Below are 26,208 nucleotides of genomic sequence, written 5' to 3'. Positions count from 1 at the left end.
ACAATGAGTAAATGCCATCATGAATTTGCCATTAGAAGATAAACATTAACAAAGTAACAATTTACATAAAATGACACAGGTATGGTGATAATTAACTTTAACCCTAGTGCTAGAACAATTAGAGGCCAAATTATAAATTAGAGCATGATTTACTATAAAATAAAATATGACTAGCAAAGACAATATTATTTGCCTCTTATAATTTGTATAAAAACTTACATGTAAAATAAATATTATTATACCTATACACATATTTATGTTTGGTTACATATTATATTCATATACTAAACTAGGTCCTATGAGTATGAAAATTTTATGGTGGATCACTCATGCTTAAAGCAAGCTACTGCAAAAATTTCACAATTTTTAGATTAACAAATCTATAGAAACTAATTAAGCAAGACTAAACACAATCTAAATTCTTGCAGGGGTAAAAAGGTCATTTCGCCATCATGGATATTTTTCCTCCATAGATCTTACTCTAACAAACCCAACAAAATTTATTTCACATTTTTCAAATTTTTCCTTGATTTAATACACATTTTTGAAGTTTCAGCACACTAAAGAAATTAACCACCCTAACCCTGACTCGTGGGTCCCACCGGTCAGTGGAACAAAACAGAGAGAGGGGGGTGCGGCTAGGCGCGCACGCCATGGCGCGGCTCGCCGGTGCAGGGGGGCGAGGCCCGCGGCGGCGGCCGACGGCGGCTTGCGCGGTAGCGCAGCAGCAGCTGCGCGGTGGGGCCCGCGCGGGCAGCCCCAGGCGGCGGGGCGGCTGGCTCGGCGAGCCCTAGCGGCGGTGGCGCTAAGCAGAGGAGCGGCGGCGCGCTTGTGCCGGTGGCGGCGGGGCCAGGCGGTGGCGAAGCGGCGTGGTGCGAGCATCAGCGGGGTCAGGCGGCACTGGTGCGCGCGCAAGTGGGGCGGGGGGGGGGGGGGGGGCGCGAGCATGGTGCTCAGCGTGCGGCGGCGGCGAGCACGGTGGCCGGCGGCGGCATGGCGCGGAACGAGCGTGGAAACCTCGCGAACGCGAAGGAACGTGGAGAGCATGAGCACCAGTGGCTCACCTAGGGTCGATTTGAGCATGGGGCGAAGAAAACGGCGGTCGGAGGTGGGAGTTCGACGGCGGAGTGGATCTCGGCGTCACTGATGGCCGGCGGCCGGAAAAACTTCGATTCCCGGCGACGGGGGTGTCCAGGCTGGGATTGGAGGACTTGTAGGGTTAGCTAGTTAGGCGATTAACCCATGGTTGCGGTGGATTGGAAATTCGTAGAAGAATCTCGCGATTTGGTCGGGACGACGTGCTGCTCAAGCTCAACCACGGTGAACCGAGGAAGAAGAGAGCGAGCGCGCGAGAGAAGTAAATGAGGGCAGATGGCGAGCTCGGGAAGAGGGCGTGAACGACTTGACGACCTTCGACGGCCGAGCAACGCGGCGCCGCTGCTCGACGTCCACGCACGGCTTCGGGAGACGTCGGCCTTCATTACCGCGACTGTGCCGCACAGGGAGAAGGGAGAGTGGGAGATTGACAGGTGGGCCCACGTGTAAGGTTTGAATTTAGCTAAACTTCATTCAAACTTTGGTGAATTCGAAACTTTGATTTGAATTTGAAAATTTGATTGTTACACCTTCTCGGCTCTCTAAGTTTCTATTTCTTCAACGTGCGTGTTGCACGTGCGTTACTGTTAGTTTTAAAAAAAATGTATGCTAGGTGTTGGAGGAAACTATTTGGAAACGCAGAGTCATTGCATAACTGACTCCGTTCCGTAGCCTGTTCCCCATCGATCGCACCCACCCACCTAATATCCCGAACGCCGCAAACCCCTAAACCCACGCCGCCATGTCGGAGATCGAACCTGACCTCGAGGCCGGCGTGGCAACCGCATCAGCGAAGGCGGCCGTAAAACTCGAGGCCGCTCCCAAGCCCGCAGCGACCGCCGCGGTGACGCCGCCGCCGCAGATTGTGGAGGATGGGACCCCGCGCCAGCAGTGGGCGTTCGTGCGGAAGGTGTACGTTGTCATCTTCCTGCAGTACTGGCTTGCGGGTGGCATCGTCGCCGTCACCTGCTACGTGCCCGCCGTCCCGCGCTTCTTCAAGTCCCCCCACGTCGCCGTCTATTTCGCCTTCATCGCCATCGTCGTCGCCCCTTCATCGGTGCGCCTCTGCTTTCTTCACAATTATTATGTTCCGATCCTCTTCCCTAGTTTTGTAATGTCCCGGTTAATTTTGGTATGCTCAATCTGTGTAGCGTTATGGCCGATGATCAAGTACAGGGAGAAGCACCCGGTGAATCTGCTGCTGCTTTGCCTCGTCAGGTTCTGCTTCAGCCTCTGCATCGGCATCCTGACCTCCGTCTTCATCCCAATTGGTATAGGCGCATTCTGCTATCCCCGTTTCGGTCTTGTGGAGTTTGATGTCTTTGTGTGCTGTGGTACAATGGTGGTATTTTTGATCCAGGATCAAGTGACCATCTCCTTGCAGTAGGTTGTTGATATGATGCTGGTGATTTATTTGTGACGGAACTGCCAAATGAAAACTCTAATTAAGCATAATGGCCGTCATTTGATCATATCGGGCGCATTAGCTTAACGGCTTAATTTGGCGATCATTTCTCAACCCACGGCCCGATCGAAACAACACCGATAGTCCCACGCGAAGGTGGGCGCAGATGGTACAAGCACGACGCAATACTTGAAAATATAGAAGTGAAAACAATATGAAACACTTATTTTACAAACCGAGTTCCAAATATACATAAAGGCCACATAAATGAAATAATTTTTACAAAACATTACAAGGGTAGCCAATGTTCAAAGGAACAAAATCTACACCTAAACTCTACTCCACCCTAACCTGCCTGCACCCAACCGGTCAGACCGGTTCCTACAACCGGTCAGACCGGTTTCCACTGCCTGATCCACACCACCGGTCAGACCGGTCACACTGATCGGTCAGACCGGTCCTCGCAAAACAGAGGGGGTTGCACACACAGCCCTCAAGGGTGCAACCCGACAACTCCCTAGCCAAGCGGTCTCGCTCCACCACTTCCCACCCCTCTGCATCTCGGCGGATGAACTTGACACAGCAGGGGCAGAAGTCAACGTCCGGATGGCCTGAAATGATTGTGGCAACTAACCCTGAGTATACTAATACTCAGCAAGGCTCACCCGACTATTGGGTATACTTAGCCCACGTACCTAGACATGCAAAGCTTTCTGGCTGGTGGTTCATTTTGCAGAAATGCATCTATAGATGGATCCTTATTTTCAATATCTTAGCCGCGTGTTTTATATAGGAAGACTATCCACTAAGATTTGCATATCTAAAGCAACCATGTTGAAGTATTCAATAATGATTCAAAGTAGTATCCATCATATATTACTAATATTCTAACTCATTTTTCTACGAGGCGACAAAGAGATCAAGGCCCTCATAACCGCGAGATATGGCGAATCGATCCGATTTAACCTTGCAAGGTAGACCTAACCAACACGGCACGTATAAGTCCCGTCGGACCACACGCACCAACCCTTCCCCTCCCCGTCTCGAACTACAGGACCGCCCCACCATCATATGGTCAGCCGAGCTCAACATGAGACCACCAAAAGTAATACATGCATCCCCATTTCTCTGCGACTACTCGACTACCCCAGGAGGTGAGATGGGGTCCTGTACTTTCGAAGCAAGGCAGTACTAGGCTTGCCGGTTTCGACTACCTCCTACTCCCGGCATGCGGTTAGTACAATTCAATCCCCGATCAGCACTGCCGCAACGACCGGTCCTTAACCGACTCAGACGGGGCTAAGGCACCCAGGAACCCTGTCCTGCTGCCATACCTATACATCATCATCGTTTCCCCGTCCGGTCTCACATTTTCCATTTACTCCATAAAAAAAGGGCAGCCCGGTGCATGTAGCTCCCGCTTGCGCAGGGTCCGGGGAAGGGTCCGACCACTTAGGTTTTTTTGTACGCATTTCTGCAAGAGGCTGGTACCAGGACTTGAAACCGTGACCTCAAGGTCACAAGGCAGTAGCTTTACCACTGCGCCAAGGCTCCCCTTCTTTTCCATTTACTCCATATAAAACTTAAATACTCAAGTACTGAAATATCAATATTTCCTATGTCTCGCGAGTAACCGGAAATTACTCGACTTCTAATTATCCTATATCTCACGAGTGACAAGAATTCACTCGACTTCTATCGAGAACCATTAAGCATAGCACTCCTATCGTCCTATACATACTAGTATAACTCAAGGAAGTCTAGGGATCATGCAACTATGGTTCCAAACAGTTCCTAAACTTAATGCACAAGTAATTAAAACGTATATAGGTGTCATAATTTGAAATAGTAGGATGTGCACCGGGGCTTGCCTTGCGTCTGCTGCTCAGTGCTAGGGTTAGCCGGGCCTTGGGCCGACTCCTCGCGAACCTCCTGCTGCGGGGCTTGCCCCTGGGGCTCCTGTGGCTCCGCAACCACCTCGTACACAACCTCCTCCGCCGCGGCTGCTACACGTATGCATATGCACATGACATGAGAATGCATGCATGATTTACAAAAATTATGAGTAACTAATAACCAAATTAATTTCTAACCATTTGTATCAACTACCCCGCATTTCACCCTCTCAGCCAACACCCCACCGGTCAGACCGGTCCATCCAACCGGTCAGACCGGTCACACTTAATTCAACCATGCCACCGGTTAGACCGGTCACTCCGACCGGTCAGATCGGTCCTACCCAGAACAAAAGCTAAAATCCATGTCGTGGTGAAATCCAGCCACTAATCCTAAAACCCTTCTAGGAACCAGTCCAGGGATACATTAGAACATATTTGACCGGAGGGAATCACCTAAAACCATCTTGAAGAGGAGATCGACCATCCCTAGCAAAATACCTTGAATGAGCCTCTTCCCCACTAGCAAAATACCTTGAATGAGCCTCTTCCCCACGAAAAACTCGGATTCCACTTCACTCCGGAAGGAGCACATGGCAAAGATGATCCCCCACGTGGATTTAGAGCTCTCCTCGGCCTTGGATCAAATGGAGAGGAAGGATTTGGGGAGTAGGTTTGGAGAAGAAAAATGAGAGGGAGAGAGCTTAGCAGGCGAGCTGAGCATGGTGAGGGTGAAGGAGTCGGTGAGGGAGAGAGTGTGTGGTTTAAATGTTGCGGGGCCCCTCAAAACGGTTGAACCCGGCTCGACTGGTCAGACCGGTCTGGCCCAATCTGACAAAGAGAGTTTCTGATTAGCAGTTCGTCGCCTGAGTTAGAGCTAATGGCCGTAATTAATTTAATTATAGGTAATTAATACCTGAAGTGTTACATTATTGCCCTGTTTTCAGGTGATATGCATGTCGTATAGATTGTTAAATGTCCTGTAGATTGTTGAACACAGCAGATGTGGGAGTGGGGCTGTGTGATGGTTGAAACAGAATGTAACATTTAGCGTTTTCACCCCTCTTATCATGGTTTGGATGATCCTGTGCTTGCTTAGTATACTGGTGTGCAGTAAGGACCACTGGGAGTCGTCTGGGACATAAGAACACCAAATATTTACTGTCAGGCTAAAATCTTAAAGGCATGCCGTGCCCTGTGAAAGAAGATATATGTTTGGATGGTACTTAAATCTTTGATCAGGGCAGATTTTTTTACAGAAACTAATAAGTTAACTTTCAAATTTAGATGATGAATTAAGTCTTGATCTCCTCAGCAACTCTACAACCGAACAATTTACAGGTTAAGTATTGAGTTTGTCTATCTTTATGACTTTCGAGGCTGAGTTTTGTTGATGAAACTCATGGGGTCGCATGTTCCATTGTCCATCTTACACAATTGTAGATTTCAAAATTTTGTTGTGTGACCTGGCATGCTAAAATGCTATTTGTGCCTCTGTAATGAACTGTATTTTTATGTCAACAGGTATCGCGGTTTTGCAATCTATGATTCTTACAGAAGTTGCTATGATTAACCTCATCATCTACACATTCTGGGCAGCCCTAAGACACTACAAAGTCACCTTCCTGCTCCCCTTCCTGATCAACCATCTCCTCATATTTGTGGTCTACCTGACCATTCAGGTATAACATAATGTTTTTAACAGTTTCTTCCTTAATGCTTTCAATAGTTTCTTTCTTGCATGATGCCTGTCTAAATGTGTCACTCCTAGGTCAATTGTCCTCTGGGAAGCGCCAACATGACCGCAGTCGGTTGCTGTGTCACCATGTTGTTCGTTCTCTTCATCATCCATGACATGGACCTGCTGATCAAGCGTCACAAATACAAGGAGCACATCTTTGCTGCAATATCACTATACCCGGACCTCATCAACCTGGTCGTTTCTTTTCTGTTATCACCCAGTAAATGATTGTGCATCGAATAGTTGTACAAATGTAGCAAATGGTTTTACATAATCTTACTATTATACCCTCAAGGTATATTGGACGAAATGGATCTGCATAGGGCGGTCCTAGTTGGTGGGCAACTGCAGCTGACTTTAGTGGAGAACTGGAGATTATAAACAGTTAAACACTACTACTAGTGGTTAAGTGCTGCTAGCCTTTTCTGTGTGGTCAACCGATCCTTTTCTGATTAAAAAAAAACGATCCTTTTTTGTGTTGTCTTCGGCCTTTTGGGCCTTGGGCCCAGAATAAGAAGCGCGAAGTTACCAGGAAGCCGCGTAGGATCGCGGGGCCCACATGGAGTGAGAATTAGAGTAGCCGCCTAGCCGGAGCATCGGTTTGACCCGACAGAAGACACGCACGCCACCAAACCAACCGGCGAGATGGAGGCCCCGCCGCCGCGCCGGTGGCCGCCGGGATTCCGCTTCAGCCCCACCGACGAGGAACTCGTCCTCTACTTCCTCAAGCGCCGGATCGTCTCTGGCCGCCCCTCCCCCTATGTCGCCGACATCGACGTCTACAAGTCCCACCCCTCCCACCTCCCTGGTACGCGTCCTCTTTCCCCTCATCCCCCAATCAATCGCATCGCTTGTCGCATCCCCTCCGGCGGTCTCTTGATCTGGACTCGTCGGCGCTGCACCGCAGAGAGGTCGGCGCTGCAGACGGGGGACAAGCAGTGGTTCTTCTTCAGCCGGATGGACCGCAAGTACCCCAACGGCTCGCGCGCCAGCCGCACCACTGGCGACGGCTACTGGAAGGCCACGGGGAAGGACCGCTTCATCTGCGGCGGCGGCCGAGCGGTGGGGAACAAGAAGACGCTCGTGTACCACCATGGCCGGGCCCCTCGCGGGGAGCGCACGGACTGGGTCATGCACGAGTACACCCTGCTCGCCGACGCGCTCCCGCCTGCCGCGCAGGGGAGGGAGTCCTACGCGCTCTACAAGCTGTTCCAGAAGAGCGGGGCCGGGCCCAAGAACGGCGAGCAGTACGGCGCACCCTTTCGGGAGGAGGATTGGTTGGATGACGATGAGGAGGGAGTGACTGCGGGTGCTCCTCCTAATCCCGTTCCTAACAACAATAATTGTCCTGCTACCGTGGAGGAGCACGCAATTGCTGACCGTGAACTTCCGATTGAGGATCTTGACGAGCTCCTGCCACAAATTGGAAATGATGAGGAGTTTGGTGAAGCACAGCTTGATTTCTCGGCACCTGCTACTTCCCATGGTCAAAGTCAGGGTTGGCTTAGTGAGGGGGGTGACAAGGCTGAGGTCGTGGATGCTTCCATCAGTAGTGGTGCTGGGGTAGCTGCAGAGAATACGTGCACTGGTCTCCCTCTTGGGGATATTGAGCAGCTCCTGATGCAAATGTCTGATGATCAGCAAAACGCTGAATTGTTCTCAGGTTTGTCAACATCAGTTCCACAACTACAGCTTCAGTGTGACGATCATCAGGTATGGCTTGATGCACACAAGGAGCCAGAAGTTTGTGCTCCGGATCCTACCACCAGCAGTGGTGCCGTGGTAACAGCAGAATGTGCTGACACAGAGTTTGGGGATCTTGAAGGGCTTCTGCTGCAAATAGCCAATGAGCAGGACATGGTTGAACCTCAATCAGATCTGTCTGGACCAATTCCATATCATAACTTCAACCAGGTTTGTCTTGCTGTGTATAACCTATTCATTGTATCAGTCTGTCCTTTAGATGGTTAGAAATCATGTTGCAGTGTGATTATTAACATACTATACAATTGTGTCCGTACAATTGCTTCAGTTTAGAACTTTACTAAAAGATGCACTTGAATTTCTGGTGTCTTGTGCATATGGAAGATTGTGTTTCTGATATTGCATTATACAGCTGCATCTTGTAATATGCATTGAAGCTTTTAACTCAATGTTTCTTATTCATAAAATGTCTTATTGACTTTTGCAGGTCGGCATTGGGGATTTCCATGAATCTCATGGTGCTCCGGTTGGTAATCTTTCTTGTATAGTTCAAGAAAGTACATTTAATCCACAAACTGAGCCAAGAAGCCAATTTCCACAGTCTAATCTAACCAATGCGCCATTTAGCGGAGAAACAAATTCTTTTGAAGGGACAAGTGTGCCACGATCTGTGTCAGGTTTAATCAGTTACAATAGCCAGGATGCTGATGAGGAGTTCCTTGAAATCAATGATTTCTTCGATCTGGAGGGTGTAGAACATAGTGCAAATTGTACAGCAACTGAGCACTTGATATCGGCAACAAATGGGATGTTTGACAATTTGGAATACTCTGATGCTCATACTTTTTTACCTGGTCCATTTGACACAGTGGGAGTGGTAGCTGAAAATCAATTTTTTGATTTTGGTAACACTGGAATTCAGGACCAGGGATATCAGTATACAACAGAAGTAACAACACACAATCAGGCCGCTCTTAATGTGCGGAGCCACATGAAGCATACTCATGTTGTCTTACCCTCACATGCATCAGGTGCTTAATTATTTTGTTTAATTTTTGGACTTCTATTGTGTGATCACTTGAAACTCTACCTTTCCGGATATCTGATTTTGTCCATAATGCCTTACAGGCACTCTAAATCTTCATGCGGCCAATGAGGCACCTAACAGGAGTTCAACTGCTTCACAATCATGGTTCAATGCTGCTCTATCAGCCTTGCTGGACTCTGTACCTAGCAGTCCAGCATTGGCTGCTGAAATTGAAAATTCTGTTATCAACAAAACACTCCAGCGCATCTCTAGCTTCAGATCACATCAAGCTTCAGGTGAAGAAAACACAGTTATCAACAGAACACTTCATCGCATCTCTAGCTTCAGGTCACAGCAAGCTGCAAGTGAACAACCAAGCACCACAAGGATTCAGGTTACAAGAGGTGGCCGACTGATGTTTATCTCTCTACTGGTTATACTTTCTGCTGTTATGTGGACCTTTACTGCTGGCAGTGCTGGGTCTGCACTCAATTTCTGCAAGGGGTTATGGAAATCGTCTTCTAGGTGACAGGATCAACGGCAACCTTTTTCCTGTTATTCTAGTGATTTGGTCCTCTCTAATTCTTTTCAGTCCTCTGTATGGGTTATATTTTGAATATCCCTTTCCTTTCAAAAGGGGGAAGCGGTAGAAGCATTTTGAGGATGGATCAATGATTTCAGGGGTTAGTAGCTTATGCAATAGAACAGGGAAAAAGAAAGATAATGCGAGAAAAAAAGGGTATCTGATGGTAATATATGTGGCTACTGAGTTATTATCCTTCTGTATTTTGATGGAAATGTATACTGAATATAAGTAAGTATTAAGATAACTGCAGTTTCTGTTCATAGGGTTACCATGTTTAGGGGAAGAAGTAGGGGTGCAAATTTGTGACCTTTATGTGCACCTCCAACTCTCTTTAGTTCAAATATGTGTACTACTTCAAAATGGAAAGAAGAAGATTCCAATGTAGCACAATTGCAGATCCAATGTCTATGTGGCCGGACTGGTTCACTGGACCTAGAGCCCATGTAGTGGACTAGGCCCATTTACCTTTCTGTTGAGCAGCGTGAGCTATTTGATTCCCCAGAGAGGGACGAATTGAACTTGAGTTGTATATGAGAACTGAACCGAGCGCTTGTCGGCGGTGTTGACATGGAGGATCTCATCGCTGGAGGAATTCAACTCCCAACTCCACCCACTTGCAGTGCTGTGACAGAATCGGCCAAATTAAACCGGTTTAAGTGTGCTAACTATTATTTTAATGGTTAATTAAGTTTCTACGCATTTAAAACAGTGTAATCCGGTCGTCTGTCGGGGTAAGGATCGAAAAACACTGGAAGTCTCGCACAAAGACGAGCACAAATGATTACAAGTAAAGTTCTCAAATTTAATTTACAAAGTGGAGTTTTGCAAACAAATTTACATAAAATATCAGAGTTCAAAATACAGCGAAAATTAAATAGAAGTTTAATTTAGAAAAACAACGATAACTACGATGACGTGAGGACGTCACATCGAGCCCACCGATGTGAATTCTGGTTAGCTCTAACCAGCAGGAGCTACCTGAAAACAGGATAACAACAAACCCTGAGTATACTAATACTCAGCAAGACTTACCCGACTAGTGGTATATACTTAGCCGACTCCTAGACATGCAAAGCTTTTTGGCTCTGGAGTTATTTTGCTCAAAAGCTACTAATAGTGGATCCTTACTTTCAATATTTTAGCTCAAATTTATCATACAAATACCAACTAGGTTTGCCTGAATATCTAGAGCACACATGGTTGATCACATTATCTTTTAGAGTACCACAGTCATATCTCATAATCTCAACTTTCCAATCTCATGTCAATCTTTTACTAAGATGTGACGCAGTGACCAAGGTTCTCTTAACCGAGAGAGACGGCGAATTGATTCGATTTAATCTTGCAAGGTGGACATAACTCACACGACACATGCAAACCACGCCGGGCCACATGCGTCAACTGTAACCATCATTACCCCGACGTCTGAATCACGTTTGCCAAAACCCGGGTGAAGGGCCCCTCACAGCGAACTCCAAGAGAACCCGGAGGCGACATACACTCCAACACCAGCCATCATCCCACTCCCAGAGTAGCATGTCGCGATTCAAAGTATCGTTGCAAATCTGGTAATTAGTTTACCGGTTTCAACTACCTCCTACTTCCGGCATGTGGTTAGTACTGTTCAAACTCGGTCAGCAGGGCCAGCAACGGTACGGTCCTCAATCGACACAGGCGGAGGCTTCTTTCCATCTATTCCATTTCCAAAACCAAAATCATCTCCGCCGGTCTCCATTTCTCTTTCCTCATTGATTCATTCTCAAGCCACGTTGCCATAAGTAACAAGGACCTATAGCTCGCGAGTGACAGGAATCACTCGACTTCTACCCGGTCCTAATTAAGCATGGAAGTACTAACGACCTGCACACTAGTAGAGTAACTGAGGAAACCTAGGGATCATGCATCTACGGTTCCAATCAACTCCTAGAAACGTAAATGCACAATAATTATATAATAAACATTGAATACTGAAATTAAGGGTTATACTCCGGGGCTTACCTGGGATAACACAGAGTCAGTGTTAGTACTAACAAGGCCTTGGGTCCTTCAGACTTTAAGCCGAGTCTTCGGTTGCTCCAGCAGGTTCTTTTCTCTTCAGGATGCGTCCACCCAACACCGGCTTGTGGTTCGGTTCCGTCAGCACGTGCTCCACGTCCACACGTTGTACGTCTAGCGTACCTAAATAATATGCAACGAGGCGAGTGCATGAATATAAAGAAAACAATACACGATGCACTAGAGCTCATGATGGGATGCAATTACAAGAAAGACCTGACTGGGCAATCATTTATCGAGTAAACACGACAAACAAGCTCAAAAGGCAAAAACGGGTTGGTGCTACAATACGAGAGTTCATTCAAATATTTTAGCCTGAAGTGTTTCCTACTAAAAAGCATTACTAGCTTGCTTAGAAAAGGCTAAGCAAAGATATAAAGCAAAAAAGAACAATTAGGACAATTTATTTAACCAGCAAGCAACTTCAGCAAGCCCAACAAAAGCAACCTATGACTGATCATAACAGATTTGGAATGATCTACAACTGAACAAAATATATTTATGAAAAGTACACATGCAGACAAAGGATTTACTTAACAACATAAAAAGAAAACTATAGCTGGAACTAAACAAATGCAAAAACTTGACATGAAGCCATAACCTAGTAGCAAAAGTTAACTGGCCTGGTAAGATATTGGTAAAGAGTGTAACAAAAATTTATCAACATTTATCGGTGACCGAAAACATTTATTTTAGCCCAAGGATGGAAATCAAACAATCATAGATCCACAAACATACACATAGACTATGCACCTGAAAATTTTTCAGTGGACTACACATACAAAGAGTAATCTACTGAATAAATTTCATAATTTTTAGAGCAACGGAACATCCGACATTAAATAAACTAGCTTAAACACAACCCAAAATTTTATCAAGGGCAAAAGTGACATTTGCCATGCATAAATATTTTTCCTCTGAAGATCTTGATCTAAGCAACCCAACAAAATTTAAATGGCATTTTTTTTGACTTTTATATATTTTTCTACAATTTTTCAAAGTCTCCAGCTAAAAAAACAATTTAAAACCCTAAACCCTAAACCGGGCTGACAGCCGAGCCCCACATGTAAGTGGGAGCCGGCCCAGCCCAGCTCCTCTGTTTCGCCCGCGCCATGGCCATGGCCGTGACCACGGCGAGGCATGGCGTCGGCGGCGGCGCTGCCGCCGGCCCGAGGCTCGCTGGCGGCGCGGCCTGGCCTGCCCGCGGCCGGGGCAGCCCGGCGGGGCCGGCGCAGGGCAGAGCTGGGGTGGACGCGGGGAGGCACAGGGGGGGCACAGGGGGGCGCATGCGGGTGGCCCACGGCGGCGCAAGGGCAGGGCACATGGCGGCGCACGGCGTTCTCACCGGTGCGGCGCATGGCAGCGGGGAGGCGAGGTAGGCTCACGGACAGGGGACCGAGGCGGCTTCGGGGCGCGCGACGGCGGTGTGGGGCCCCGGGCAAGGCGGCCCGGCGGCGTGCGCATGCGGCGGCGCAGAGCACCCATGGCGGCGGTGGTGCCGGAATCAGGCGGGAGAGAGGTCGGGGAGGGAGAGGAGAGCACGAGGAAGCTCACTGCAGGGTTCAATCGAGCGGAGAAGGGCCGGAAGATGAGGATCGACGGCGGGGCGGAGGTTCGGCGGCCAACAATGGCGGCGGCGGCGGCACAGGCCGATTCGGATGGGGTGGGGGCTCGACCGAGCTTGTGGAGGGGCGAAGGAGGTTCGGGGCGAGGCGGAGCGGCTCTGGGCGCATGGAAATCGGGGCGGGATGGCGAGGGGCGGCCGGAATCGACGCCGGCGATGAGCTCTGTTCGACGAGCTCGACCCGAGCTGGAGCAGGGAGAAGGGGAGGGTTAAACGGATGAGGCTCGTGCTCGGGATAAGGACGCGTAGCGCGGAGGGCGAGGATCGCCGGCGCGGTGACGCGTGGAGTCGCCGGCGATGACGCGGGTTCGTGGCATGGGCACGCGTGTACGGGCACAGGAAAGAACAGGGTAGCATAATGCCCATGTTTGAAAAGTTTGGACCCGATTTTGACCATCCATAACTCAAAATTTCATATGGGAACTTGGAATTTGGCCAAAATAGAAGTTGTTGAGGAAGAGAAGGTCTACAACTTTGATTTTAGGCGAAACTTGATTTGAGGCTCAGATCAGGGAGAAAAACTGGATCGAACTCAGCTAAACCGAAGTATACTACGTATGCTTAATTAACACTAATGACCCAATTAGGATCCTAATTAGCAAATTAAGCATAAAATTAACACCGGGGTGTTACAATCCTACCCCCTTAAAAGAATCTCGTCCCGAGATTCACGTGTGTAATTGGCAGATAAGGAGGGAAGATGTTCGTTAACCAAGGATATTAACACTATCCTGAAATTACCTTCCTCAAACTGACTTACCTTTGGAACCTTTCTTGGGGGTAGCGCATTCAGCGTGAACAATCCCTTCCCGAAGGTACCACGTACATGACTTTTCTCTATCGCATTGCTTATTTGACCTCTGACCTTGTGTAGATGGTTCGTACTGTATAGCTAACATCCGAAGTAGATTACTTGAGTCGCCTCCCGACATACAAACATCAGATAGCATCTTTGTCCAGTTCAGATTATTAGAGGTGCTAACCGAATCCGGTGGATCTTTCCAAGTGGATGAACGGCAATCTCGGATAAAATGGCCGTATTCGCCACACTTGAAACAAGGTTGGCAACCTGTGCAGCGACATTTCTTCTTTGATCTCATTGAACACCGCACAGGGGAGCGAGTTCTTGCTCTTATGGTTGGGTCGACATCAGTAGTGCTGCTAGCTTGCCTTCTACCACGTGGAAGGAATTCTGTGCATGTAATTTCCCACCCACTCAAATCTATGTCGTAACCACTGCTCTGGAGAGCCATACACTCTACATGGGGATCTTTAAGTTCCATCGGAAGTTGTGATGGTGGCATTAAGGAGTCCGAGTAAACATTCTGTGTCTCCTCTTGCTTCCCATTTATTTCCGGTCTGGGGATAGCATATTCTTCGGATACTTCGCTGTGATCACTTTTCTTTTTGCTGGAGCTGCTTCGTAGATAGGGGCGGTCGTATATCTTACAACAGTGGCAAGGCTCAAATTGCCTCATTGGTGCTTCGGTTATCATGTTGTCGGAGGGTAGAAGGTTAATGTGCCCCTGACCAGGGTCCTTCCTACTGCTTCCCGCTGCATACTCCATTATTCACCTAAGGAACAGAATAAAGTTGGAGACATCTTTAGCACATACACACAATCAGCCGTAACTAACACTGCATACCAGAGTTTCTAGCTCCAACTTAAGCAAGGTGGTTTAGGAAACTCAAGGTTACGCCTGTAGTCCGAAACCAGAATTTTCCTACTAAGGTGAAAGGAACTTCCTCTTTGCATGCAGCTGAGGATGCCTCCCGATGACGGCACTTGCTTTTAAGTGAACACCCGAACTCGATTCTTACACGACTCTTCAATTAGAATGGAGAATTGAACCGTGCAAGGTTTTCAGATCTGAAAGAAAAGTTGACCGAACAAGGTACGATGATGAGACAGTGGTGAGTTCTCACAAGGCTGAGATCATCACATGAGGAAAACAATATCAGTAAGATTCATCACAAGGCTTACGAATGTCAAGCGAGGAGAACACAAAGAATGGTGTAGAAGGAGATTTTGGAACATCCTTGCGCAGGATTTTATTATCTGACTGAGTTGGAGGATGCTAGTTGTAAAACATATTTATTTATGCCAATGCAATCAAGGAATAATGACAAAATATTCCAACTCAGTGGGTAGATGCTCGATAACCATGATAATTAATGATGCACTCTTGAAATGTATGATTGCAATGCTAGTATAATAAAATGATGGATGAAATGGTGCATATGACACGATGCAATTGTCATGATGCTGACCTAATGATGCATACACCATGATGCAAAGATGACGATTCTCTTGTGTGATACTCGCCCTGAGATGCATGGGTATGATGCACATGATATGTACCCCGTACCCATTCTTTCGGAACTAAACCTTGTTAACCTTACACTCTTGAGTGAGGTCCGAATAGTTAGGACACTAGTAAGGTTGCATAAAAAGGGATTGCAGTGAGTTATGTCATATACCTTGGCACCAGCGCGCTCCTAGTGGCTCAATCATGTGGCTGCAGCGCACATGAGGCCCTACGTTCCATCGCGGCATCATGGTTATGTGACTAAAACACCACCACAAGAAAAAGAGGAATAGCAACCCAGTAGTGCCAGCGGCGACAAGATAGATTTAGGAAACCGAAGACAACCCGAAGTTGTACTCAAACGCATACCGGTGGGTCAGTCTAAGGATTCCCGATGTTGATGATGCAACACCATGTACTGACCAATGACATGAAATGATGCGATGCATCATTGTTGCTATAATTGTATTCAAAAAGTTATCATTGTCATGAATCTTTTTAATTTATTCAAAAATTATCAGAGCAAGAATAAGGTATAGGATTTCAGATATTGGAATCAAAATGCCCAACAATGGAAAACCCAACATCAAGAGAGAATAGCATGGTGATTGGACAACGAATAGAATGATTTTGTTGACAAACATCAAGGCACTGAAAGAAGAAGCAACATTGCTTTTGCTGGAATTGGTTCAAGAAATAGATCAAAAGTTGATTTGAATGACAAGATAGGATTAACGGTAAGGTTCATACATAGCCCCAAAGCTACTGATTTGCGGAAGATCCTCTCATCCCAAGATTAATCTAGCAGATTACATCAGCCCACTACTACAACAGAAAACATAGAAGGACATTTAGGTAAAAGCAACATGTTTTAGTAAAACAACGTAACAAGCAAGGCAATCAACCAAACCAAGACAACATGATGCATGCACGTTCTATTCATTCCTCACCCAAACAATTGCCAATAACTAGGCATACGGAGACAACTGGTGGCACAATACGTACTCTCCCTAGATATACTAGCCGTTCTTACGATCATAACTTATGTAACGTGGTTAGTGTACCTGCAGAAGAACACAGAGTAAATATATAACCACTTCTGGACCCTTCGTGCCAACACTCACGAACGGCGCCCATTTGTCCTACGCCACACGGGTAACGCATATGCAGTTTCCCACATATTCACGCATACATTACCACCCACTATAGAGATGGCACCCAAACATTCGACGCTGAATGGGCAGCGCTGCATACATCATCACAACGTATTCACTTCCCGTACACTCGTCTTACGGGACATCCAAGGGTAGACATGTCCCAAGGGTCACGGTCATGGCCAATCGCATGACAGGTTTACATCTCATAACATTAACTTACAAGATGGCCGTGATCACAATCACACGACAGGAAATCCGCACTCCATATCAGGCGGCAGATAGCGACAGGCTCATTTGAATTGAACCTTATCACCTCCTCATATGCTCATCATACGGGACCCGCGCACGTATGAAACACGTGGGCTATTCTAAAGGACTACCAAGAATGCTTACCTTAGAGTCAGTGCGTTGTTACAGAATAAAAGTTGTGCACAAAAGTAAGGTTTAACAAAAAGTAAATGCTGGAAATCCTAGAATAAAATAGATACAAAGATGCCACCATAACTAATAAAACCTGGATAGGGCATACAAGCTATCTATCTTATTCCTTAGCGTATCTAGCGTCAACTTTTCAAAACCAACAAGTTTGCTAGTTGAATATCAGTTTTTAACAAAATTAAGCTTACAAGTAATCATCCCCAGTGCGTTTCGGCTCTGATACCAGCTGTAATAGAACCGCCCAAATTAAACCGGCTTAAGTGCGCTAACTATCATCTTAATGGTTAATCAAGTTCTCACGCACTTAAAACGGTGTAATCCAGTCGTCTGTCGGGGTGAGGATCGAAAAACACTGGAAGTCTCGCACGAAGACGAGCACAGATGATTACAAGCAGATAAAAGTTCTCAAATTTAATTTACAAAGCGGAGTTTTGCAAACAAATTTACATAAAATATCAGAGTTCAAAATGCAGCAGAAATTAAATAGAAGTTTAGTTTAGAAAAACAACGATAACTACGATGACGTGAGGACGTCACATCGAGCCCACCGATGTGAATCCTGGTTAGCTCCAACCAGCAGCAGCTACCTGAAAACAGGATAACAACAAAACCTGAGTATACTAATACTCAGCAAGGCTTACCCGACTAGTGGTATATACTTAGCCGACTCCTAGACATGCAAAGCTTTTTGGCTCTGGAGTTATTTTTCTCAAAAGCTACTAATAGTGGATCCTTACTTTCAATATTTTAGCTCAAATTTATCATATAAATACCAACTAGGTTTGCCTGAATATCTAGAGCACACATGATTGATCACATTATCTTTTTATAGTACCACAGTCATATCACATAATCTCAACTTTCCAATCTCATTTCAATCTTTTACTACGATGTGACGCAGTGACCAAGGTTCTCTTAACCGAGAGAGACGGCGAATTGATCCGATTTAACCTTGCAAGGTGGACCTAACTCACACGACACATGCAAACCATGCCGGGCCACACGCGTCAACTGTTCCCATCATTACCCCGACGTCTAAATCACGTCTGCCAAAACCCGGGTGAAGGGCCCTTTACAGCGAACTCCCAGAGAACCCGAAGGTGACATATACTCCAACACCCGCCATCATCCCACTCCCAGATTAGTAGGTCGCGATTCAAAATATTGTTGCAAACCAGGTAATTAGCTTACCGGTTTCGACTACCTCCTACTTTTCGGCATGTGGTTAGTACTGTTCAAACTCGGTCAGCAGGGCCAGCAACGGTACGGTCCTCAATCGACACAGGCGGAGGCTTACTTTCCATCTATTCCATATGCAAAACCAAAATCATCTCCGCCCGGTCTCCATTTCTCTTTCCTCATTGATTCATTCTCAAGCCACGTTGTCATAAGTAACAAGGACCTATAGCTCGTGAGTAATAGGAATCACTCGACTTCTATCCAGTCCTAATTAAGCATGGCAGTACTAACGACCTGCACACTAGTAGAGTAACTGAGGAAACCTAGGGATCATGCATCTACGGTTCCAATCAACTCCTAGAAACGTAAATGCACAATAATTATATAATAAACATTGAATTCCGAAATTAAGGGTTATGCTCCGGGGCTAGCCCGGGATAACACTGAGTCAGTGTTAGTACTAACAAGGCCTTGGGTCCTTCTGACTTTAAGCCGAGTCTTCGGTTGCTCTAGTGGGTTCTTTTCTCTTTAGGATGCGTCCACCGAACACCGGCTTGTGGTTCGGTTCCGTCAGCACGTGCTCCACGTCCACACGTTGTACGTCTAGCGTACCTAAATGATATGCAACGAGGCGAGTGCATGAACATAAAGAAAACAATACACGATGCACTAGTGCTCATGATGCGATGCAATTACAAGAAAGACCTGAATGGGCAATCATTTATCGAGTAAACACGACAAACAAGCTCAAAATGCAAAAACGGGTTGGTGCTACAATACGAGAGTTCATTCAAATATTTTAGCCTGAAGTGTTTCCTACTAAAAAGCATTACTAGCTTGCTTAGAAAAGGCTAAGCAAAGATATAAAGCAAGAAAGAACAATTATGACAATTTATTTAACCGGCAAGCAACTTCAGCAAGCCCAACAAAAGCAACCCACGACTGATCATAACAGATTTGGAATGATCTACAACTGAACAAAATACATTTCTAAAAAGTACACATGCAGACAAAGGATTTACTTGACATCATAAAAAGAAAACTATAGCTGGAACTAAACAAATGCAAAAACTTGACATGCAGCCATAACCTAGTAGCAAAAATTAACTGGCCTGATAAGATATTGGTAAAGAGTGTAACAAAAATTTATCAACATTTATCGGTGACCGAAAACATTTATTTTAGCCCAAGGATGGAAATCAAACAATCATAGATCCACAAACATGCACATAGACTATGCACCTGAAAATTTTTCAGTGGACTACACATACAAAGGATAGTCTACTGAATAAATTTCATAATTTTTAGAGCAACGGAACAACCGGTATTAAATAAACTAGCTTAAACACAACCCAAAATTTTAGCAGGGAAAAAAGTGACATTTGCCACGCATAAATATTTTTCCTCTGAAGATCTTGATCTAAGCAACCCAACAAAATTTAGTTGGCATTTTTCTCATTTTTCTATATTTTTCTACAATTTTTCAAATTCTCCAGCTAAGAAAAACAATTTAAAACCCTAAACCCTAAACCGGGCTGACAGTCGGGCCCCACATGTCAGTGGGAGCCGGCTCAGCCCAGCTCCTCTGTTTCGCCCGCGCCGTGGCCATGGCCGTGGCCACGGCCAGGCATTGCGTCGGCGGCGCGGCCTGGCCCGCCTGCGGCCGGGGCAGCCTGGCGGGGCCGGCGCAGGGCAGAGCAGGGGCGGCCGTGAGGAGGCACAGGGGGGCGCATGCGGGCGGCCCGCGGCGGCGCAAGGGCAGGGCGCACGGCGGCGCACGGCGTTCTCACCGGCGCGGCGCATGGCGGCGGGGAGGCGAGGTAGGCTCGCGGCCAGGGGGGCGAGGCGGCTTCGGGGCACGCGACGGCGGCGTGGGGCCCGTGCAGGGCGGCCCGGCGGCATGCGCGCGCGGCGGCGCAGAGCACCCATGGCGCCGTGGCGGCGGCCCGGCGGCGGCAGTGCCGGAGTCAGGCGGGAGAGTGGTCGGGGAGGGAGAGGAGAGCACGAGGAAGCTCACTGCGGGGTTCAATCGGGCGGAGAAGGGCCGGAGCTTCGGCAGCCAACAATGGCGGCCGCGGCGGCACAGACTGATTCGGCCGGGGTGGGGGCTCGACCAAGCTCGTGGAGGGGCGAAGGAGGTTCGGGGCGAGGCGGAGCGGCTCTGGGCGCGTGGAAATCGGGGCGGGATGGCGAGGGGCGGCCGGAATCGACGCCGGCGATGAGCTCTGTTCGACGATCTCGACCCGAGCTGGAGCAGGGAGAAGGGGAGGGTTAAACGGATGAGGCTCGTGCTCGGGATAAGGACGCACAGCGCGGAGGGCGAGGATCGCCGGCGCGGCGACGCGTGGAGTCGTCGGCAACGACGCGGGGTCGCGGCATGGGCACGCGTGTACGGGCACAGGAACCAACAGGGTAGCATAGTGCCCACGTTTGAAAAGTTTTGACCCGATTTTGACCATCCATAACTCAAAATTTCATATGGGAACTTGGAATTTGGCCAAAATAGAAGTTGTAGAGGAAGAGAAGGTCTACAACTTTGATTTTAGGCAAAACTTGATTTGAGGCTCGGATCAGGGAGAAAAACTGGATCGAACTCAGCTAAACCGAAGTATACTACGTATGCTTAATTAACACTAATGACCCAATTAGGATCCTAATTAGCAAATTAAGCATAAAATTAACACCGGGGTGTTACACGTACTAACCTTTTTACAACTGGAAGTACGGTAACAGAAGGTCTATGTTTACGATGTATTTTTAGCAACGCGGCAACAGCTTCAAGTCTATCGGAATTTAGGTGAAATGGCATTGGTCTAATCTCTGGTGCTCGTCCGCATTTTGATGTTCTGATTTGAATCCCCCCCCCCCCTTATTTCGCCTTGATAAGGAACTTGTCCAACTTTTAGGTCCAATTCGATGTGCATTTTGAAATTTTAGCGGTTGATGAAATGTTCGTGCTCACCATTAAACAGTATAGTGAAGAAACATCTGAACCATGTTGCTTTGTACTCAAATTTTCTTTGCCTAGCTGTATTTTTCCACCTTACCCAAACAACAACTTTCAGGCGCTAAGAAAACCTCTCTTTTTTTTGCACGGAACTTTACGTGTGGAATTCATTTACCACAGGTGAAAAATTATCCAAAGCTTCCAAATAGAATGGAAAAAAGTAGAAGAGGCTAAAATGACATTTGTTTTCGAATCAGAGGGAGGGGAGTGATTGACACAACGAATACCATGATCCTAGGTTAAGCCAAAAGTAGAGTTGACTGACACATTATCATATAAATTCATAATCTGACAGTCTCCTAGATCCTATTCCTCTTCTTGCTAACAAGATTGATAGTTCAGAGAAACGACACTGTTTGCACCAAGGTGACACTTCTATTACACTTGAAAGGAGCAGTGGGCAGGCAACATTTGCGAGTTGAGTTTTGTGACAAGGGAGCGATCTATCTATGGGAAGCTCTCCACATCTGATCGATGAGATGGCCATGTCAAGACTCTCGGCAATACAGTGTTTTCTGCCTGCAGAAAAAACTCGTTTCTCAGTGGAGTAAGCAGTCCCCAGTCGGTTGCTTGATTGAGTGTCTGTGTCTCCAATTGCACGTTCACTGATCACTGCACCTGGGTGTCAAATGGGAGTTCCATGGGTGTGGCGTTACCATAGAACTCTTCCAAATTGTAGAATGCTCGCTGCTGAGGAAGAAATATATGAACAACAACATCCCCTGTAGGAGTGCAAAATATTGTCAAATGCCCATGGGGAAAAAAAACTGGATAACAGCATCAGGCATTCAATACAAGAACATCCTTTCTCTAGCAAAACGGAATACATAAGAAGATTTCAGAAATAGGCTAGGTAGAAGACTAGAAGTAAGAGTTGTGTTGCGTTAAATTTACAACGGAATAGTGAAACTAACCTTAGACTATGAGTAAGAGTCAAGATACAATTTCTTCTTTTTTCCCCCATGTGGCGGACAGAAACATGACATGAGCATGTTTCCTTAAATATTAGTTATGACAACATAATATACTCATCGCTAAAGCTTTGTCTGAGAACTAACAGAAAAACATGTCATGGACTTCAGTGATAAAATAGGAGCTGTTTTGCAATTCCGCAGTCAGGGAGCTACTCTATATCCGATGCATAATGCATTTAAGATTTTTTCTTTCAAAACAAATAATTAGATCTTGTAGTAGATGTTGGCAATATGAAATGAGTAAAGCTAAACATATCAGGAAAACAGAGACTTGCCGAAGTCCAGTAAGGTCCAAGAATTTGGTTTCGTATCACCAGATGCAACTTTGCTAAACTGCTTCTCACCAATATCTCTCATCTTGGAACTACAAGGTAAAAGCACAATTCCATGTCAACCTGAGCTGTGCAAGTAATGCACTTTCAAGTTCTCATTCAGTAAAGGTTCCATGAGCAAGTTGTTAAATAATCTTGAGTTTTGAGTCCTGACATTCAGCAAGAGAAAACTCAATTGGTACCTGATAGCATCAATCTGAGCATTTGAGAAGGCAGTGAGAATGATGAAGAACCTAGTCCAGTAAACAAGCCGCTTCACACAAAGCACACGAATGTCAGCAGCCTTTATCTCGCTTGCAACTTTAGCCAGGGAGACAGCAACTGAAAATAAAGTAAATAATGATTGGGTTTAACCTTTATAACAAAACATTAACAGTAGAAATGATTTTTTTAACAATCTGTGAGTGCCTGGTAATATGAAGAACAATATTATGCAACCATGCAATTCATAGTTACACTGCATTAGGCAGGGTCGCAATTTAATAGTTGCACTGCACTAGGCAGGGTCACAATTTAACAGGGTGCATGCTTGGATCAAATTTGCAATCTTTTATGTCTATGGCTTGGTTCACTAGCTGGGTGTGTACTTTAGCATCATTTCGGTTCTGGCCACTGGGTAACAATACTATTTTCTATGAACCTGGAGGCTAACCCAGCCTCTGGCCTCCGAACAATACTACTTTCTAAACATTTTTGTTTGGCAAAAATGAAACCGTGGTGCGTCTGGATGAATAGGCAAGAGGGATTCGAAACGTAATAGTTTGGGGGTCAGATGTAAGTGAAACTATATGACGGTGTGCGTGAGGCCCACTGGGCAGAATCTTGCTTAAACTGGGAAGGGCCGTTGAGGCACGGCATCAATGAAATGAAAGCACAGATAAATTCTCCCCCAAATCGTCTCCTTCCCACAGTCCCGTGCTTGTGCAGTTGTGCTAACAGCTATCCCCAAATTCTTTCCAATTAACAACCAATCCCTCCTTGTCCTTCGATCATCTGCTAACTCGAAGGAGATCGGCACACAATGACACAACACACAGACTGGCGACAGCACAGACAAGCATCAGGAGATGCGATGGGGAGAGAGCGGGGAGGCACGTACAGGACAAGCACTCGGCGTCGTCGTCGGCCTCGACGGCCGGGGACGGTGAGCCTCCTGAGCTGTACACCACCTCGCCGTGCTGTTTGAGCAAATCCTCGAGCAGCTTGTCAGCATCGTCCCCTCTCCCAAAGTTCTACTCGATCAACAGAGAACCCAGAGGGATTAGAACAACCGTACAACTGGCACATGAGCAGCTGCCTTAGCACAAGACAAGAACCGGCGGCCGGAGCTACCTCCCCCCGGTACTCACCACATTAGACGAGGAAGAAGACTGCGAGCGAGCTCGGCAAAGGACGGCGGGCGCCGGGAGGTCGCTCCTCAGGAGCAGCTGGGCGCTGCTCCGGTGGCCGGCGGCGGAAGCGCGCCGCGCCCGTGGGTTCAGCGGGACGGCGGCCGGGGGAGCGCAGGAGAGGCCGTGGCTCGAGATGGCGGCGCCTCCCATGCTGGCTGCCGCTACGAAAATCCTACGCGGGAGCCGAGGAGGAGCTTGCGCCCGGCGAGCAAACGGGATAAGCAGAGGCAGAGCCCGGAGGATAGGCCAGTCTCGTGTCTTCTATGATCGCTGATATTTTTTTTTAACCTTTTCAGTTTCTTTTTTAACTGTCATCAAGTGAGACTCGGTCCTTGAGATTCGTGCAACGGCTCCCTCTGTGTACAGCGTGCACTTAAGCTAAGCAGGTGGTTTTTTTTTTCGTAACAGAAAGCGTTTTGATACCGCATTAGAAAGTTTTGTAACCATCCCAAACTCGATCTGTTTCCAAATTTTTTTCGATGAAGTGCACCAAACAATCACTCGCTCTTCAATTCCTTTTTGTGTCGGAACTGAAAACGCATTTTCTTAAATACGCGACGGCAGTTTAGCGTTTACAAGCAAGAAATGACGCATCTCTTTCCTTTTCCTCACCAAAGAAAAAACAACAACACATTTTTGTGGCTGCCACGTTGCAACTATTTTTTGGGGACGCCGCGATGTGCTTACCTGTAGAGTTCCCGTGTCAAATCTGAACACGCTAGAGTGGAGAAAAGGAAAATTGGTTTCGCAAAAAAGAAAAAAGAGAAACGAAAAATATCTGACTTCGAACATGTCCTTCAGGCTTTCAGGTATCAGATTGAAAACACTCGCTGCTGCACAAGTCCGGGAAACGACCGCAATGGAGCTACGGCACGCTAGGTTTTCGTTTTCACACGCTCTCACCTCAGCGTGAGATAGATTCCAGTTCCAGCCATGTCGATCATCACTGGGACTGGGTACGGTCTTGTTTGGTTTAGTAGCTAGCGCTAGCTACTATAGTAAATTTTGACTATTAATTAGAGGTATTAAATAAATATAATTTATAAAACTAAGTACACAATATTTGCGCTATTTCGCGAGACGAATTTAATGAAACTTTTGACCGCATGATTAGAGGATGACTATTGTAGCATCATTGTAGCCGATTATGAATTAATTACCGTCATTAGATTCGCCGTGGAAAGCTACACCCATTCATAAAGAGATTTTACAAATAGATTTCATTGAGTACCCCATACATACAAAATTCTCTAGTAGCACAAATTACGCTAGGAGAACCAAACATATCCTAGGCTGTGTTTAGTTGCGCGAAAAATTTTCAAAATTTTTCACTGACGCACATCACATCGAATCTTACGATACATGCATGGTGTATTAAATATAGTTAAAAATATAACTAATTGCATAGTTTAGTTGTAAATGACGAGACGAATTTTTTTAGACTAATTACTCCATGGTTGGACAATAATTACCAAATAAAACTGAAATATGCTACAACAACTTTTTCGCAAACTTTTCGCGAACTAAACACACCCCTAATATCCTGAGGTTTGACAGCCGTGGTGTCCCATTTGGCACGACATTCACAACCTCCCCGACCAACCATCACGCCAATCAAGAAAAGTCTCTTACTTATGGGTACCTACACACCTCCAGTTTTGGGATAACAGCAAAAGAAAAACTCATGAGGATATTTTCAACAGCAATTTGCCAATTTGACACCGTGCAGGGCAAAGTGGGCAACATAGTTGTACGCGCAATTTGACACCGTCAGGCAGGCAATTGCGCGGAATGGCGGGCGACCGGTGTGGGGTGAGTGGGCCTTGAGCCTTGTACCTGGGCGGCCCATCATGCAACGAATGCGAGCAAGGATTGACCTTGGGCCTTGCCTCTCAAGTAAAAAAAAATCTGTAATAATTATTTTTTTATAAAAAAAACTGTAATTACTGGGATTGTCTTGGCTGCTTCCTCCCAAATCTGCAATTCACTCAGAATCTGTTTAGTTCCCAAAAAATTTCAAGATTTCCCGGCACATTAAATTTTTGGACACATGCATGAAATATTAAATATTATTTTAAAAAATTACACAATTTAGTTAGAAATGATGAGATGAATCTTTTGAGTCTAATTAGTACATAATTAGACACTAATTACTAAATAAAAACGAAAATTCTAGTAGAAAAATCCAAAAAAATTCACCAACTAAACACACCCTCACTCATTCTCCTTCCCCTTTCCTGCGATCCAGTTACCACAGATAACCGAGAACAAACCAGAGGAAATGTAACA

General features: G+C 46.4%; 3 protein-coding genes across 3 annotated transcripts; 2 read left to right on the top strand and 1 right to left on the bottom strand.

Annotated features, from left to right (window-relative positions):
• The first annotated feature begins 1,876 nt into the window (after window positions 1–1,876).
• On the top strand, window positions 1,877–6,554 carry LOC120661112 (protein LIFEGUARD 2-like). Its single transcript, XM_039939814.1, has 4 exons — window positions 1,877–2,152; window positions 2,247–2,366; window positions 5,920–6,077; window positions 6,167–6,554. Exons 2-4 carry the CDS (start codon window positions 2,258–2,260, stop codon window positions 6,362–6,364), a joined length of 465 nt encoding a protein of 154 aa, XP_039795748.1. The 5' UTR covers window positions 1,877–2,152; window positions 2,247–2,257; the 3' UTR covers window positions 6,365–6,554.
• Window positions 6,555–6,729: 175 nt separating this feature from the next.
• On the top strand, window positions 6,730–9,713 carry LOC120661111 (NAC domain-containing protein 16-like). The gene is made up of 4 exons (XM_039939813.1): window positions 6,730–6,944; window positions 7,044–8,050; window positions 8,328–8,871; window positions 8,969–9,713. The coding sequence occupies exons 1-4, from the start codon at window positions 6,782–6,784 to the stop codon at window positions 9,394–9,396; spliced, it is 2,142 nt and encodes a 713-aa protein (XP_039795747.1). The 5' UTR covers window positions 6,730–6,781; the 3' UTR covers window positions 9,397–9,713.
• An 11,690-nt stretch (window positions 9,714–21,403) lies between these two features.
• LOC120661110 (protein Iojap, chloroplastic) lies at window positions 21,404–24,194 on the bottom strand. The gene is made up of 5 exons (XM_039939812.1): window positions 23,878–24,194; window positions 23,628–23,760; window positions 22,711–22,849; window positions 22,472–22,560; window positions 21,404–21,944 (listed from the first exon to the last, which is right to left on the bottom strand). The coding sequence occupies exons 1-5, from the start codon at window positions 24,067–24,069 to the stop codon at window positions 21,832–21,834; spliced, it is 666 nt and encodes a 221-aa protein (XP_039795746.1). The 5' UTR covers window positions 24,070–24,194; the 3' UTR covers window positions 21,404–21,831.
• Window positions 24,195–26,208: the final 2,014 nt, after the last annotated feature.

The sequence above is a fragment of the Panicum virgatum genome, chromosome 2N, assembly GCF_016808335.1.
Source record: "Panicum virgatum strain AP13 chromosome 2N, P.virgatum_v5, whole genome shotgun sequence".
NCBI classification, from domain to species: domain Eukaryota; kingdom Viridiplantae; phylum Streptophyta; class Magnoliopsida; order Poales; family Poaceae; genus Panicum; species Panicum virgatum.
The sequence above is the reverse complement of the archived record's forward strand: the minus strand, read 5'-3'. Positions and strand labels throughout refer to the sequence as shown.